Source organism: Saimiri boliviensis, chromosome 21 (genome assembly GCF_048565385.1).
Source record: "Saimiri boliviensis isolate mSaiBol1 chromosome 21, mSaiBol1.pri, whole genome shotgun sequence".
NCBI classification, from domain to species: Eukaryota; Metazoa; Chordata; class Mammalia; order Primates; family Cebidae; genus Saimiri; species Saimiri boliviensis.
The window spans coordinates 2,359,609-2,376,845 of NC_133469.1; the positions used below are offsets into that span (position 1 = coordinate 2,359,609).

The 17,237-nt window shown below is 57.2% G+C and overlaps 1 protein-coding gene and 1 long non-coding RNA gene across 5 annotated transcripts in view; one reads left to right on the top strand and one right to left on the bottom strand.

Annotated features, from left to right (window-relative positions):
- Positions 1–2,159: 2,159 nt before the first annotated feature.
- MPPED1 (metallophosphoesterase domain containing 1) overlaps positions 2,160–17,237 on the top strand; it is an 81,535-nt gene continuing 66,457 nt past the window's right edge. Inside the window, exons 1-2 of one of the 3 annotated variants that reach the window (XM_039463268.2) lie at positions 2,160–2,227; positions 15,765–16,063. In XM_039463268.2, the coding sequence (XP_039319202.1) occupies positions 15,840–16,063 (224 nt within the window). In that variant the 5' untranslated portion in view covers positions 2,160–2,227; positions 15,765–15,839. Of the gene's footprint in view, positions 2,228–2,534; positions 2,772–15,350; positions 16,064–17,237 lie in introns of those variants that run through there. The other 2 variants (XM_039463267.2, XM_074391309.1) reach the window with 2 other exon arrangements.
- LOC141582643 (uncharacterized) lies at positions 4,768–15,454 on the bottom strand. 2 transcript variants are annotated; one of them, XR_012515529.1, is made up of 3 exons: positions 15,395–15,454; positions 6,353–6,549; positions 4,768–4,993 (listed from the first exon to the last, which is right to left on the bottom strand). It is a non-coding gene; the product is annotated as an uncharacterized LOC141582643 (long non-coding RNA). The 2 variants fall into 2 exon arrangements; XR_012515530.1 differs by lacking the exon at positions 15,395–15,454 and adding an exon at positions 7,288–7,345.

Below are 17,237 nucleotides of genomic sequence, written 5' to 3' on the forward strand. Positions count from 1 at the left end.
GGTCCATTCACTGGGCACCGACAGAGTGCCAGGCCCTGTGGGTTGCCGCACTGGGCTCTGGGGAGGCTGGCCTCTGGGGTGCAGCCTGGACCAGGGGAGGCATGAGGGCTACATGAGACAATGTGGGTCAAGCTGAGAGCTCCGTGCCTGGGACTGGGTGGTGCAGGTAGCGCCAGACCCCTCCGGTGGGGAGCTCACGCTTGGCTTCAGAGGAAGTGCCGAGTGCCAGGCATACAGTAGGCGCTCAATAAATGCATACCCTGGGAAGGCAAGGGATGGTGTTCTGGGAGTTGAAGGTAGTTCTGGTAGGATTGGAGGTGATGAGGAAGCTGGCCTTGGAGGCAAATTGTCACAGGAACCTCTGCTCTTGACCCAGGGACCCAGAAGGCACATTTGTTACTGTCCTTTGCGATCTCCTGAGGCCACAGCCAAGCTGTGGCTTTGTCCTGGGCAGGCGGCAGGCGGAGTCTGCTGAGACACTGAGTCCAAGCCCCCCTCTCAGGCATGCAAGACATTTTCTCCTTCGCCTCCCCCGAAGTCACTGTGGTCAGGAAGCCTGCAGCCTAGGAGGAGAAGGAGGCTCCCGGGTCGAGTTTGGGATTCCCTGACAGATGACTGGGGTCTAAAGACAAGGAAGCAGGAGTGGGTGACTGCCACAGACCCGTCGGCCAGCCCCTGCCCCCCGTCTCCGGCCTCAGGACCTCAGGCCTCCATCATCATCTTCTTCCATAGTCCAGCCGCTCCCCCTGTACCTCTGGCTTTTTAAAATTTATTTATTTTCGTTTTTTTTTTTATGTTTAGACAGAGTCTCATTTTGTAGCCAGGCTGGAGTGCTGTGTCATGATCTCTGCTCACTGAAACCTCTACTTCCCGGGTTCAAACGATTTTCCTGCCTCAGCCTCCCGAGTAACTGGGACTACAAGCACGTGCCACCACGCCCAGGTAATTTTTGCATTTTTAGTAGAGACGGGGTTTCACTCTGTTGGCCAGGATGGTCTTGATATCCTGACCTCCTGATCCACCTGCCTCAGCGTCCCAAAGTGCTGGCATTACAGGCGTGAGCCATGCCAACCGGCCTCGACCTCTGTCTTCAGAAGTTCCAGAGCGAGCTCTAAAAAGATAAACCCGACCCAGTCACAGTCCTACTCAAAAACCCTCTATGGCTCCCCACTGCCCCTGATAAAGTCTACCCAAAGCTCTTCCTGATCTGGCTTCTGTCCCCTCACCCCCAGCCTTGCCACCCCATCTTCCCTCCTCTTGCTTTTCCTTCCACTGGAACCCACTGAACTCACATGCCAGGGCCTCTGCATGCTCCGTTCCTTCGCCTGGACGTCTTTTCCAGGCCTTCTCTCCTGCATTCGCTCATTCAGCTGGCCTGTTCCCACCTCCAGGAAGCCACCCCAGGTGGCTGTCCTCAGGGGCCGAGCAGGCCCGAGGGGCCCACACGGGGTGTCCTTGGGGATGGTGTGATGTGTGTGTTGGCGAAGGGGGACCCGCCAGCATTTGTAGAGGGGCTCGGGCCTCTGAGGAGCCACAGCGCCTTTCCGTCTTCCTCCCAGCCTGGGAGGCCCGGCCAGTCATCTTCACCCTGACCATGCAAGGCCCTGGGACACCCGTGCCACCCGCGGCAGGGGCTGGAAGCCCCAGGGCCTCTCAGCCTCCCCAGGGCGGCCCCCGCCGCTGAGGGCTGTGCTCCCTCCTCGTCCCAGCAAGGTAGGGCCTCTGTACCCCGAGGTCCTGACTTGCTTGCCCGCCCCGCTGGGGCTCAGGCCGCCTCAGGCCACCTGCTGTGCCCGGGCTTGGGGGCCTGGGACTCCCGAGGGGCAGAGACGGTGGCCCGGGAGGGGGACCCCGACCCGTTCACACTGGGACCTGGGGTCCGGGAGTCTCCGGCCCGGGAGGGGGACCCCGACCCGTTCACACTGGGACCTGGGGTCCGGGAGTCTCCGGCCCGGGAGGGGGACCCCGACCCGTTCACACTGGGACCTGGGGTCCGGGAGTCTCCGGCCCGGGAGGGGGACCCCGACCCGTTCACACTGGGACCTGGGGTCCGGGAGTCTCCGGCCCGGGAGGGGGACCTTCCAGATCCCGGCGGGAGGGCCCCGGAGCAGGGTGCCCTGACCGCCCCGGGAGGGTGTTCGGGTCTCGGGCGAGGGCTGCGGCGCCCCGGAAGGAGCCGCGCACGCCCCTGCACGCGGTGCCCGCCGCGGCGGCCGCGGATCCGGAGGTGAGAGCGCCCCCGCCCAGCCCGCGCGCGGCCCGGCCCGGGGCTGGGGGGCGGGCGCGGGGTGCGGGGCGCGGCCCCCTCCGTTTTCCGCAGCGCGGGCCCGCTCCTCCCCCCCGCGCCCAGGCCGGCGGCCGCGGTCCCTGTCCCTCCGCAGCGGGATGCGGGCGCCGGGCCCGGGCGGGGGCGGAGGGCCGAGGCCTGGCGGGCCCGGCGGGGGCCCCTGCGGGCGGCGGCTCGGGGGCCGGGACCGAGGCCGCGAGCGCGCCCCTCCCGGCGGCGGGGAGGAGGGAGGCGGGGAGGGCGGGCGGCGGCGGGCGGGGGGAGCCGGGGAGGCGCGCGGGCGGGCGGCGGAGGGGGCGCGGGGAGCCCCCCGCCCCCCGAAGGAGGAGTCTGGCTCCCACTTGCAGCCTCGGACGCGCGGCGAGGCGGCCGCCGCCGGAGGAGCCCCCGCCCCTGCGCGCCTCCCTCCCGGGAGCCCCTGCCTCCCTCGGTGCGCGCTGCTGCTCGCGGCCGCCGCGGCCGCCGAAGAGGAGCCCGGGGCCAGGTAGGACCGCGGGCGGGCGGGTGGCGGCGGGCGCGGGCGGCAGGCCGGGCGGGGGCGCGGCCGGGACCCTTCTCCGGGCTCCGGGCGACGCCCGCGGCGCTGCGCGGGGGCGCCCGCAAAGTTACTTTGGCCGCCTTTGCCGGGTGCGGGCGCCGGGCCGGGCATCCCCGCCGCCCCCGGCTGCAGAGCCGCGCCGGAGGGAGGGGGCTCGGCCGGGCCGCGGGGTCAGCGAAACTTTTCCCTGGCTCGCCGGTCGCGGCTGGCTGCTGGCGGAGTGGCCGGCAGGAGAGGCGGGCTGGTGCGGCGCCCGTGGTGAGGACGGTGGCAACAATAGCGGCCCCTGCCCGTGGAGAGCCTACTGTGCGCAGCCAGGCCCCTGCCGGCGCTCGGGGAGGAGACGGGGACGGGGACGGGCGCTGGCCGGGCGGCCACTTCTGCTGGGTCCTGCGGGAAACTTCATCCATCTCCTTCCCTCCCTTCCTCCCTCTCTCCATCCACTCGCTCAACACGGATTTATTCGTGGGTGCTGTGTGCCCGGCCGGGCATTCGGCGGCTGCCCAGACAGGTCCCAGCCCTCAGAGGCCCCGCTGGTCACGGAACGGCCAAGCGAAGCAGCAGCTCTGCCTCTGGGTGTTTGTTCTGGGACGTATCACAGGAGCCTGAATTCGTGCCCAGCCTCCCTTCACCCGGGCAGGGCCAGAGGCGTGTCGTTCAGAGCGCTGATGTGCCCCGGAGTCTGGCAGGCCCCGGCGTGGCCTCCGGGACTCACCCTTCTCCTGTCCCTCCCACGGCTCCTGGCTCAAGCTGGGTGGCCCGGTTGGTGTCAGGAGGCTCCCTTCTGGGACCGGCCCCCACCCTGGCTCGCTGACCTCTCTGGGAAGTCTCTTCCCCAGGGCCGGGCTGGCCTGGCTCCCAGCTCCCCTCCCAGAGTTTCTTTGCCTTCCCGCTCCCCATTTCCCCTGCTCCACTGAATGGCCTAGAGAAGAGCTTGTTAAGTGGCAAACAATTATGAAATTAAACTGGGGGAACAAAAGTGGGCTGGCTGTTGAATGGCAGAGCTGGCTCACGGGAGTTGAATGGCGGTGGGAGACTTGTTAGCAGGGATCTGGGCGCTGGGGGCAAGGCTGGGGGCGGTCAGGCACTGTCAATAGTCTGACTTGACTTTGCAAAAAAAAAAAAAAAAAAAAATTAAAGCAACTTGGTGAGAAATCTGTCATAGGGCTTACGGTGCTTTAGGGGATGTTGGAGAGGCCACCAGCTGACTGCCACGTCCAGTGGGAATCCAGGCCTTGGTGCGCGGGAGCCAGGGCTCTAAGACACTGTTTAGGGGGGGTGCTGGTGGATTCTGCTGGCCTGAGGCAGGGGAGAACCTCAGGGCGTCTGAGCTGGCGGTGCTCCGGGGGCACACTGGAGCCAGGCGCAGGCTGCAGGGGCCCACTGCATGGGAGCCCTGCACGAGAATCTGTGCCTCACCGTGCTGGGCTCCCTGCAAACTGGCTTTCCGAGTGGCGGCCTCACGACACTTGTAAAACGTTTTTCTCGAGATGGATTTCGGTGCAATGGTTACATCGATTCGAGGGCTTGCTCGTTGGAGGTACATTAATTGGCTGATGGCTAGTCCAAAGGCGATAATCCAGCCACAGAGGCTTCACCGTGTGCTGGGAAGTGTTTCAACGTGGGACTGCCTTCCTGTTTATTTCTCAGCCCCCAGGAATTTCGGAAGACCTGGATTGAATGAGGGCACCGTATTGGTGATGTGGATGGGTTCAGAGGGTCACTCACATGGTCAAGGAGGTACCTCTGATGTAACCACAGGGTGGTACACTTAGAACCACTCACAGCCACCCCGGCTGATGCCCCGTGGGCTGTCCCTGTGCACAGATAGAACAGGTTTAGATCTAGGTGAACGGTAAGAATTTTAGGGTGTTTTACTCGAGCCCCAACTGTCAGGAACACACAGAGTGATGCAGGAACCATCGTTCACGAAAAGCCTGCTTTCAATACATGCCCAGGCCACCCGCAAGACTCTTAAATCTTCATCCAGCGAACGGGGTTTAAGTTCATTTGTTCTTTGAACTTGCTAACCCACCTGGGCGCTGGGGGCCTGGGCGCACTCACTTTATCCAGGACACATCTCTCTCTACTTGTTTGAGGAATTAGGGTGGTCGCTGGGTTTCCGTGAAGGGAGAAAAATCAGCATTCTCCGTGCAGGTTCTGGACTTCTGGAAAAAAAAGAAAACCCTCCCGAAAGTGCAGTCATCTTTTAATCTATCAAAATGACTTCGTTTTCCCAATTTCAGGCCTGTGAACCGATCATGAATACCGGGGTAGAGGAAATTAATCAGCCAGGCAAAGACTTTTAACAAGTAAATATTATGCACAGAAAAACATGCAATTAGTGGAGGTTAGTTAATGCCTTTCAAGTTGCATCGAGCCGCAGTTAAGGGTGGAATTTCCACGTTATCCCTGAATTGTCTGTCAAAGTCTTTAATGTGACAGTGTGACAGGTCTCTCCCACCGCCCCTCCCTCACCGGGAACAAAAAAGGATCTTTTCACGAATTCTCCCTTTCCATTCTTTTTCTCCCTGAGATCTTTCCGTTCAGGCAATAAGTACCTTTGTCTGCCTGCCCCTCCGGAGCAAGGGTCCTGGGCAAAGGGCTCCCCAGGTGCGGAGGCCGGGGAATAGATTCTCAGACTCACTCTGTACCCACAGATCAAAGTTGGTGGCACCTCCGGTAAGAGGTAGGGGACTTCCTTCTGGCCTGGGCGCCTCACCCTCTAGGACCAGAAGTGCCCAACACTTGTGGGTGGCAGGGAGAAGGGGTGTGAAGGGATTGTTTCCCACGGCAAGAACCGTTGAGTGTAGCCTGGGGCACTCTGAAAGCCATTCCCGAGGCCCTCGTTTCTGCCGTGTGGATGTCCCTGTGTCACGAGACCACACCAGCAAGCATCCCCTCCAGACTCCCACTGAAGTTGTCTGACTTGGATTTGAAGAGACAACTAAAATATCAAAAGAAAAAGAAACCCCCAAAAATCCAAGGGGAAAAAATAAGAGACTCCTTTTGGGGTGATATTGGAAGAAAGGTATAAATTGCTTCTCAGTTCATTTGAGTCACCATGGCTCTCCCTGGTGACCTCACAGGTCCGCTACCAACACAAATGTTTTACTTTATTTGACTCTTCCCCCTAATGAGACAAGACATAGTTATGCTTTATTTCCACTTAAAATGTCTGTGACCAACAGGGGCAGCTTAATTTCGTGAAACAAATCCTAGCACGTTGAGATGATAGGTATTAAATTTGAAATCAAATTGTGATTTGAAGTGCCCCTTGGCCTTTTCAGGTCTTTTCATGAATTCCTCTGTGGGGGGTTTTCTTGGACCTGAGCTTGGCCAGCCTAATGTCAAAACCTGGTCATCTTCATACATAGAAGCAGCTGCAGGGGAAAAAAAAATTTCTCCCTTCTGGTTGACTCTGTTCTGCACCCAGTTCAGAGCCAGGGATGAGTAGGTTCCTCTTCCCACCACCCCAGTCTACACCTGAAAGTTTGTTTCTGTAACGTAGCTTGCCTATTGCTCACCTTCAGATTCCCGTCTCCTCCTTCCAAGAAGGATGTGGGGCTCAGCGCTGATGCACACGAAGAGACTTTGGCATCGCCCATGCTAATTTCATCGCTTCAAGGAGAAAATGATGCCTGCTTCCAATTTCTGACACTCTCACCGTTTCCCCTTCATTTCATTCTTTTGCGTTTTCCGGACAGTACCGCAGTCTTCAAGGCTGCAAAATATATCGCATTGGCTACCTGAGAAATGTAACCCCTTCCTGCCCCCTGCCTTCCCCTCCTTCCTGACAAAGCGCTTTTTAGTGTTCCGGTATTCACAGAAAAGGCAAAGGTTCTCTCCCCAACCCTTATTCTGCCCTGGGGTCCCTGCCCCGCGTCCGTGGTGGTGGGGGAGGGCTGGTGAGAATGGAGTTTTGCTTTTGTAAGTTTATCATTCAGACACGTTAGTTAATTGATCATACTTGGGAAGTCTAATCCTTAATTGCAAATTCCCGCATGATCGCAAAACATGCACTCGAACTGATCATCAAAAATGGCAAAACCCCAATATCAGACGTAAGTGTAGAATTGCCATCGTGCTGATTTGATTATGCTTCAGTGACATCTGTTTAATAGATTTCCACAAGAACTGTAAATCCACGTTTACTTTCTTTGCAAATTGTATTTGAACGCTGAGCAACCACAGCCCTCTAGCCTCTTCCCCTCCCTGACCGTGTCTGTCCGGCGCATTCCCGTTGTGGGTGATTTTGAGCTGTACGTGGGAAGGGGAATACAATGCCGAGTTTAACACGTCTACCTCTAGTCTCCTTACGTGTGTGGGTATGTCTGTGTGCCTCTTTGAAACGGATCTGAACAGCTTCCCATTCCAACTCTATAGATACGTGACTCTCCAAGTGCTTTATTTTGAAAACTAGGATGTAGCACTTTTGCAGAAGAAAAATCAGTTCACTCACCATTATTTATATGATCGCTGATCTGCTAGGTGGATAGAGAAAGCACCGAGAATTATAATAATTTATGGAGTGGAACACTGGTTTACAAACACGTCTCTCTGCCCAAGCTTTGTGGGTTTCTTCGCGTCTCCGGGCTCGTTCCGTGCAGTGGGAACGGAGGATAGTCAGAATTTGAAGACAAGCCCGGCGAGCCGACTGCATTCATAGCTAAAATTAAAGGAATAAGTGAGCAGCTATTTGTGGCAGACAGGACAGGATCCAGTACGTAGCACTCTTCATATTCCGAAATAAAAGTACGTAATTGGAAAATGAAGCGCCAGAGACTGCTGGGGGTGGCGGTGGTGAGGAATTAGAAAAGTGTAATTTAAAATCATGTAGTCATAATTCAAAATGGGCCCAGCTAAAAGGTTTTTAAGTGGTAAATGCTTTAGAGTCACTGTGGTTGATCCTTTTTCAAGGAAGAGGGGCTAATTTTCACTGTATTTGTGGATTCCTTCCTCCCCTGAGCTCCTCAGCGGATTCAACTTAGCTGCTAATACCAGCTGCCGGCCAGTCTTTCTTTTTCTTGGGATGCCACAGTTGATTCAGAGAGAGATCAAACACCAAGGTCTGTCGTTTTAGGACATGGTAGGACGAGGTCTGAGTTTTTTCCCCTCCATTGGACGATTTGCTTTTCTTTTCCTTTGAGTTCCTCTGCTTTTTTTTTTTTTTTGCCTTTGATGGCATTTTCAACTATCGGCTAATCAATTGCATATTTTCAAGCACAGGCAAACAAGGAAAAGAAAGATGATTTAAGAGTGATGTTTGAGCTTGTGTGGGAATCGTGGCTCGTAAAAGAATTCGCCCCCCCAGCCCCCACACCTTGCTACTTTTCTGTTAAATATTATCTCCTGCTATTTGCTTGGGGGGGGGGCACTTAGGAAGTGTTAGTGTGGGTTTTCTGTGACATTTCGCCACACTGCAACAAAAGCTCTGGTAAGCACTGCTGTTGCTGAGCCCAGCCGCCTTTTTCTGTGCAGAGAAAAAGCCAGTGGCCAGAAGAGAAGCAGCTGCACTTTGGGCTGACGGTGAGAGAGGCTGGGGCTATTCAGCCTCTCCTACTACCCTCTGTTAAAGGCCCCAGGAGGAGTCGGAGCCACGGTGCGTCTGGGATCCTGGTGAAAGCTTTCCAAGTGTGGGGTTCCTCAAGAGGCGGCAGCGGGGACGGCCCTTGGGGGAGATGCTTCTCTGGCGGCTTCTCATGCCTAATAAGAAGGACGTTTCTGTGTGGTCACTGAATGTCATCCGAGTTTTGGACCCAGGACGGCACCATGTTGTCCCAGCCCCCCAGGGGTTGTGAAAGAGCTGTCCATGACTGGAAGAGAAACGCGGGTGGGTTCTGGGGATCGGAGTGACTTTCCGCTTCCAGACGAGAACACTTTTGAGAGCTGGAGAGGATGCTGGTGACAGGGGCACAGGGATAGTGGATGTGAGCCCGGGCTGTCCCAGGCCCACGCTGACTTTCCGGGCCTGTGCTAGCTGGAAGTGATGCTTCGGGTCACACGGTGAAGCAGGATCTGTCTTTGGTCCGCAGGGCGGCAGTGCCCCCGTTAGTGCAATGCTCCCGGATCCTCCTCACACATCTTCGGACAGAGGGGGGCCACCAGAATGGTCCAAGCGTCTCTTTTGCAGCAACCCATCTGCTGCTGACATGCTCTGTGCGAGCCAAGGCCCCTCTCACTGTCTCTCCTTCCTGAGCCTTTGGCACACACTGGCTGGCCTTCGCTGTTTGGTGGGGGCCTTCTCAGGGGCCCACTGACCGCTCCGCTGCATCTCCTCAAAACGGAGTTCTGGGGAGGTCTGTCGTCTGCCTGCCTGCTCCGCCGGGCCTGGGCCCTTTGAAGGCTGGTTTTGTGTCTGGGTCCTGTGGCTCTCAGAACAGGATCTGGCACGGAGGTGCGGCAGCCTCGCCTTTGGGGCTGTCCAGTGCCCTGAAGCGTCCAGATGGGGGTGGTGGCGAAGAATTTGCCTAGAAAAACGAGTCTCGGGTGGGTTGTAGTGGGTGTGTTCAGCCGCACCTCCCTGGGAAGTCAAAGCCCCAGAGACTGACTCAGTGGGGTGAGAGGGAAGGGGCCAGGCACCCTGGGCTTTCAGGCAGGAGAGGAGGGTTCGCTTGAAAATCCCCTCTGCCTTCTTGAAATTTCCCTGGGGAGCTTCTGGGTTCGTAGAACTTTCTGACCAGAGCGGGAGAGACGTCGAGTGAGCACCTCCTGTGTGCTGGGCCCCGGCGAGGAGGCTCTGCATTTCGTGTGTCCTTCAGTGCTGCAGCAGCCTGGGGAGGGGGCTTTTTAGCATTCATGTTTATAGATGAGAAACTAAGATTAAGGGGGCAAAGCTGCTTTTGAGGCCTCTCTCATTCATTCATTCATTCATTCACTCACATATTATTTTATTCTTTGGCATTTCCTTCAGCTCAGGTAAAAAGCAGACTGTGTATTGGGAGCTTTGATACAGGAAGCCTTGCGGGCTGTGGGTGGAGGCTCCTGACCCACCTGGGCGAGGTCAGGGAAGGTGTCTCTGAGGCCCTGAGCCTTCCTGAGGCTGAATGGGCATGTGTCAGGAAACGGGGGCAAACACGGGGGCAGCGTTGGGTGCGGGGCCTTCTGAGCAGAGACAGTAGCATTTGCGGAGGCTTTAAGACAGGACCCCTCTGTGCCAGGGAAGGCCTACGTGGCTGAGCCAGGCCTGAGGAGCAGGTGTGGGGCTGTAGCCAGGAGCATCCTCCTGAGCCGATCTGATGCACTGAACTTCACCTGAGGGCAGCAGCTGCTCTGGAGAGGGCTGGGTGTGCCAGAGGGAACGGCGTGGGCAGAGGTGAGTTCTAGAACATTCCTTCTGGAGACTGGTGTGGTGTGGCCCTGGTGGCGGGGATTCCAAACTGACAGGAGGCCAGACAAGCTTAAGTGTAGGGGGAAGGTCAGAGAGAGGCACAGAGAGGTGGGGCCTGGAGTCTGACCTCTTTCCTAGACACCAGCTTTCCACACAGTTGGCATGGAATGGGGCCCGCGCCGCGGGGTCTTGGCTGACACCCAGGCTCTCCCCGGAGCACCCCGGCCTCACTGAACCCATGGTCCCTAAGAAACAGATAAAAGTCTCAAAGAGGAAAACAGAAAGAGAAACCATCTGACAAGAGAATCAAACTTTGGAAAAGCGAGCCCTTAAAGCCAGCGGGAATATTTCAAGGAATGCTGGGCTGGGGGCACCCGGAGGCTTCCATTCTGGGTTCACTGGGCCTTTATGGGCAGGGGCAAGGCTCGCTGCAGCCCCTCTGTAACTCCTCATTGGGCCGCTGAAGAAGCGGAAACAGGTTGAGTGACTTGCCCAGCGTCCCACAGCTCAGCAGCCCAAGATGGATTTTTTTTTTATTTTTTTATTTTTTTATTTTTATTGAGACGGAGTCTCGCTCTGTCACCAGGCTGGAGTACCCTGGCGCGATCTCGGCTCACTGCAGCCTCCAACTCCCGGGTTCAAGAGATTCCCCTGCATCAGCCTCCTGAGTAGCTGGGACTACAGGTGCACGCCATCATGCCTGGCTAATTTTTTGTATTTTTTTTTGAGACGGAGTTTCGCTCTTGTGACCCAGGCTGGAGTGCAATGGCGCGATCTCGGCTCACCGCAACCTCCGCCTCCTGGGTTCAGGCAATTCTCCTGCCTCAGCCTCCCGAGTAGCTGGGATTACAGGCACGCGCCACCATGCCCAGCTAATTTTTTGTATTTTTAGTAGAGACGGGGTTTCACCATGTTGGCCAGGATGGTCTCGATCTCTGGACCTCGTGATCCACCCGCCTCAGCCTCCCAAAGTGCTGGGATGACAGGCTTGAGCCACCGCGCCCGGCCAATTTTTTGAATTTTAGTAGAGATGGGGTTTCACCATGTTGGCCAGGATGGTCTCGATCTCCTGACCTGGCGATCTGCCTGCCTCGGCCTCCCAAAGTGCTGGGGTGACAGGCGTGAGCCACTGTGCCCAGCTCCGAGATGGAACGTAACTGAAACCCCGCTTCCTGTGACTTCAGAGTGGGGGCTGTCCTCCCTGGCAGAAGCATGCTGGTGACCCATGGCGATGCAAGAGTGAGGCCGTTTGTCCAAGCCGCCCGGCCTCAGGGACTCAGCCTCCCCCTCCCTCTGCCTGTGTTCTGCTTCCCCGGGTTGGGGTGTGGCTGTTGTCACTGGTGTGAGTGACCCGTCTTCAGATAGACCTTTCGTGATCCCTCAGTTTAGCCCCCCCATCACCGCGCTCTGTCTTCTTCCAGGTACTGATTATCAGCGGAAAGTGTCTTTTCTGTTTAATTCTGGTCCCCTGCTTGTCCCCCCGTGCCGTCCCGTGTTTCTCGAGGGCAGGGAGAGTTTGTGCTTCCACGCCCCTTCCTGGCACCTGGAACCAGGAAAGCATGCAGGGCCGTGGCCAATGGTTGTTGAATAAGTTGTGCGTTCATTCGTCCATTCATTCATTCGTCCATTCATTCGTTCATTCCATCCCCCCCACCGCAGTTCCCTGTGGGGGAGGCCCCTGCAGCCCCATCAGGATGCCGGACTTGCCTAAGGTCACTCTGCTGGACCGAGAGCCAGCCACATAGCAAGTCAGCCGTGCAGATCTGGGCAGGCCTGGCCCCGAGAGCACGCGGGCCCCTGGACCTCGGAGTCCGGAGCCCGGGCGGTCTCCCTGCGGCGGGTCCAGGGCGCCACTGCGTTGCTCTCGTGCTGTGCTGTTTTGTGAGCCAGGTGTAAACTAGCTCGAAGCTGTTTGTTTGGGGAACGCCTCGCCCCCTCCGTGGCTGGGCTGCGAGGCGGAGAATCTCCCACGGTGGCTGCTGCGGCTGCTCCATAAATATTAAACGGGCATTAAAAGAAGGCGCTGCATTTCCTGTTTCCCAGATTTCTCTGAGCAGGGCCCATTGCGAACCCCCTTTATGTGAAATGCAGCATTTCACCGCCGAGCGCCTCGGGAGCCTTGCCGCCGCCTTTCCCGGCTCAGTCCCTTTGGCGCAGAGCGGTTCTCCCTGGGCTGCAGGCTGGTCTGCATGCTGGCACCTGCTCTCCTGGGGCAAAGACGCGCGGGGGCACCTGGAACCCCCTTTCACAAGGGCTGTGCCAGCCTGGCAGCCTCCCTGCTGGATGTGCGGTGGGTAAGATGGGGAGTGGGCAGTGACTCTTCAGTCTTCAGCTGAGCTCTCCTGATACCCACCCTCTGCCAGGCCCGTGCTGGGCACCAGGGAAAGTCTCCAGACACTCTGCACATCCTTCCGAGCGCGCATCATTTCTGCATCCCTCCCTCCGTCCATCCATCCCTCCCTCCCTCCCTCCCTCCATCCATCCACTAATACTATTGATGAAGTCTTTGTGATAGGCCGTGGGGTAATCACATTATAAAAATAGTATTAGCTAACATTTATTGAGCACTTACTGTGCGTGCTATGCAGCAGACATGTAAGTGGGGGAGTGGGGCCTGCACCCCTCCATGAGCAGGGGCTCAGAGTCACAGAGCTGGTGGGGCTGGAGCTGACACACGGGGCGCACGGGGGTGGGGGGCAGCACTGCCTTCAGGGGACACCCAGGCTCTTCCTGGGACCCTGGAATGAAGTCCCCAGATCCAAGCCTCACCTAGAAGATACTGGCATTGCGGAGAGGAAGGTTGTCAGCCTCAGCCAGCAGGAGAGGAGGGCAGAGCCGGGAGCCGGCAGCTGGGTCTGGGGCTCAACCCTGCCGCCTCCTCTCTGCGCAATGAGATGTCACTTCTGTGGGATGCACCCTTCATCATTGTAAAACGTGAGACGTGGGCATCGATACCTGTCTCTTATGGTGAGCATGGCAGAGGAAGACCCTCGAAAGTGTTGGAACTATGTGGCTCTGAACGAGAGCGTGGCCCTGTGAGCTGTAGGCCTCCAGGTGAAAGAGCCCACGGGGGCTGGCCTGTGTGGCTCAAGTGGAGGCCAGACACATAGTAGGGCCAGACCACGCAGGGTCTTATGGTCAAGGGAGCTGATCACAGAAGCCACAGCAAGGATTGCAAGCAGGGATGTGATGCGGCAAGCAGGGATGTGATGCGGCCAGCTTGCCTTTGAGAAACGTTTGAGCTCTCCAGGGCGTATCATGCACCCCCAGCTCCTGGAATTGGCCCCTGGGTTTGCATTTGACACCCTGGAACCAAAGGTGCCCAGTACTTGGGCAGTGCCCGCTGACAGCAGCTCCTCAACACGCAGGGATCAAATTGAACAGAACAGTGATTGTGATCATCACAGCCGAGGTGAGCGGGCACATGGGCCCTGTCAGGCTTCACACTCAGGATTCTTGCTCACTTCTCCATTTAACCTGCATAGCCCCAGGAGGTGGCATCACTACTATCACATCCATTTTCTTTCTTTCTGTTTTTCTTTTCTTTTCTTTTTCTTTTTTTTTTTTTTTGAGATGGAATCTTACTCTGTCACCCAGGCTGGAGTGCAGCAGTGGTGTGATCTCGGCTCACTGCAACCTCTGCCTTCTGGGTTCAAGCAGTTCTCCTGCCTCAGCCTCCCAGGTAGCTGGGATTATAGGCGTGCCCAGCTGATTTTTGTATTTTTAGTTGGCGGGGGTGGGGTGGGGTTCACCATGTTGGCCAGGCTGGTCTCAAACTCCTGACCTCAGGTGATCTGCCTGATTCGGCCTCCCAAAGTGCTGGGATTACAGGTGTGAGCCACCGCACTGCACCTTAAATGCATTTTAAGAAGAGGAAGCTGGAGATTCAGAGAAGTTAGGAAGTTGGACTAAGGTCACACAGCAAGTCAGCTATGCTGGGGCTTGACTCCTGTCCAGATCTGGGCAAGCCTTGCTCAGAGCATGCAGAGTCTGGGACTTTGGCATCTGGTTCCCTGAGGCCTCTCCCAGGGCCTCTAAGTAGTTAAGGACAGGTGGGGTGCAGGCGCCCACTCCCCCACTGACATGTCTGCTGCATAGCACCCACAGGGAGAGCCAGTTCACTTACAAGCAACCCACAGGACCAAACAGTAGCGCAAATGTGTCCCGAGCGGAAAGATTTTTCCCCCCACCCCGTCTTCCTGGGTGGAGAAGAGGCGTATGTGTGGGGAATCAGGATGTGTTTTTAGGGGTAGGTGGGAGAGAAGGAGGATATTGCTATTTATTTCACCTTCTAGGGAGACGATCAAGATTTTTTAAAAAATTAATAACCCGTTTCTCCTTTGCACATAATTAAAATGTTCTCCAGTCTCTAATTTTTGTCATTTTCCTAATCTAATTTGTTTTCTGACTGTGTCGATTCTTCTTCCAAGCGCAAAGCAGAGGGGATTGTTCTTCGTTTAACGTGATTGCGATAGGACTGTCCAGGAATAGTTTAAATGAGGTTATTTTCTCCTGGGTTAAATGCAGTGCAAAAGGAATCATCGGAGGGTCTGCACGACCCAAACTGAAAACAATGACAGAAAGTCTTCACGGCATTTCCCCATGTCCAGTTTAAAAAATAATTATGAAAAGGAGCAAGTCAACTCCATGGTCTGAGTAACGAGGCGTTGGCCATTGTGCTGTGTGTTGGGGTTAGACGGGGTCTCACTCAGGGCCCGTGTTTCCAAGTTTCTACAGAGTTCTACACTGAGCCCAAGGCGGGGTCGGTTGGAGAGGTATTTTAGCCCAGTAAATAGAAATGCAAACTGCACTTCCCAGTGAAAGAGATTCGAAAAATATTGCAGCATTCTCAAGCTGCAGTTCAAAGGCGGATGGGGGTACAAGAGGGTTCCTGAGATCCTTGCAGGAGAGAGGGTAGTGAGACATCGAAGGAGGTTTTTGCAAAAGGTTCCTCCTCCCTCACCGTCTCTTCCCTCACCTGCACCACCACCCCTGAGCCAGCGGGTATATGACCGTCTATGTCTGGGAAACTCCCTTCTCCGGGCACCAGCAAAAGATATCTTCAGAAGAAATGGATGTTGAGAGAGGAATTCTTGCCCGTGCGGTCTCCACCTGCTCAGGCTTGCAGGGGTGTGGGCGTGGGGCCGTGTGGGTGTGTTTGGGGGTCTGTGGGGGAAGGGGGAGGGTTGTAGGAGAATCCTTCCTATTCCCCAGTTCTGAAAAGTAAAAGTTAACTCACCTGTTTACAAAATACCAGCCATTGTCTCACCCCAGCTCGCTGTCACCCTGTAGGCTCGGGAGGATTTTGTCGAAGGAAAAAAGGAAAAATGCCCGAAGTATTGAAGCACTGTGGACCGCGCGTGCATCCGTCCGCAGTGCTGTGGGCTGTGTCTGTTCCCTGTCCCCTCCCTCCCTCCCCTTTTCTTTTTACCAAAGTATATTCATCAAACTGCTGAGTTGGAAAGATTTGTAATGAGTTTTTGAAGCTGTACGACTGTGTTTTTTCCCTCTCCCCCCGCCCTCTCCCTCTTTCTAAATCTTCATCTGACATTAAATAAAGCAAATCCCAAACAGATTAACTGTCGCACGGTTCTGCTCCGTCTCCTCAGTCTGTCTCCAGGTCTGGCGGGGGGCCGGGCGGCGGCGGCGGCGGCGGGAGATGCCCGGGCGGCCAGCGGAGGTCCATGTGGCGCTCTAGGTGGGATGCCGGCGTCCTGAAGGCGGAGGCCCTGGCTCTCCTCCCCTGCGGCCTGGGCATGGCGTTCTCCCAGTCCCATGTGATGGCCGCCCGGCGGCACCAGCACAGCCGGCTCATCATCGAGGTGGACGAGTACAGCTCCAACCCCACCCAGGCCTTCACCTTCTACAACATCAACCAGGGCCGCTTCCAGCCACCGCACGTGCAGATGTAAGTCGGGGCCGGTGGGGCGGGGGTGGGCGCGCGTCCTCGGGTGCCTGCTGGTTCCGCGTGCCCTGTTGACGAGCCCGGCCTGTGTGTTGATTGCAGCCATTCTGGCATCCTCGGACCGTCGGGGCTCTCAGTTGGGAGGGACCCACGGGAAGTCGCAGACGGATGGCCTGTGGGCCGATTCTGGCCGCGGTCCTGTCTTACTTGGCCAGGAGCATGTTTTACAAATATTTAAAGATGAGGTGGACGCACAGAAAACTCCAGACTTCTGGCTTCGTTTCATACAACCCAAAGGCCTGGCCGCCCCAGGCCCACATGTCCTCCTGGCGGCGGCTGGCAGGGGCTACACGCCAGCTCCCTGTCTTGGCATTTGGGTGGGTGACCCCTGGTCTGATTCACTTTCCTCGTTGTACGCATGCGGAGGCTGAGCCCCAGAGAGGGGAAGGGGCTCGCCACAGGCCCCGTGGCGGGGGAGGACCCCCGTCTGGTTCCCTTTCCCCAGACCCTGCGCTTCTCTTGTGAAAGCAGAGATGCTTTTCCGAAAGGACCGGGCGTTCTGTTGTCTGCCTCTCGGGGCACTAGGGCTGCTCAAGCAGTGAGGCCATGGGGAGCGCACAGACTCGACACCCCCCTGGAGCAGCAGGAGGGTTTGTCCTCACGCCTGTGTGCAGGGCCGGCCTTTCCCTTCCCGGATTTCTGGAGGTCCTGGAAAGCGGTGGGTGGCTTGGGGTGGAGGTGGACGAGCTTCTGGCCCTGCTCTGGGCGGCTTCCTGAGTTCCTAGGGTGGCCCTCCTTCTGTGAGGGGGAGCTGCACCTCCCATGAGCCCTGCACGACAGAGCTTACCTGGTGAGGAATCGGGGCCCAGGCCCGTGAGCTGCCCCGTCTTGTTGGCAGGTGCCAGAGCTGGCCTTGAACCCTGGCTTCCTGAGTCCAGCCTGGGGCTGCCACGCTCGGCCTGCTGCATCCCTGGGCTGTGATGTGTGGGGATGTTCACGCTTTTGCCTGAGTGTGGAGGCTGTTGTCCCCTTGGCTATTGTACCTTCACCCAGCCGCTCTGGGTGACCGTCCCCAAGCTGGGTCTGGATCAGGGATGACCCCTGCAGAGCAGAGGGGTCATGGCACAGGGAGAGGGGAGCTGTGACAGGGGCTGACCCAGTGCTGGAGGGTCTATGG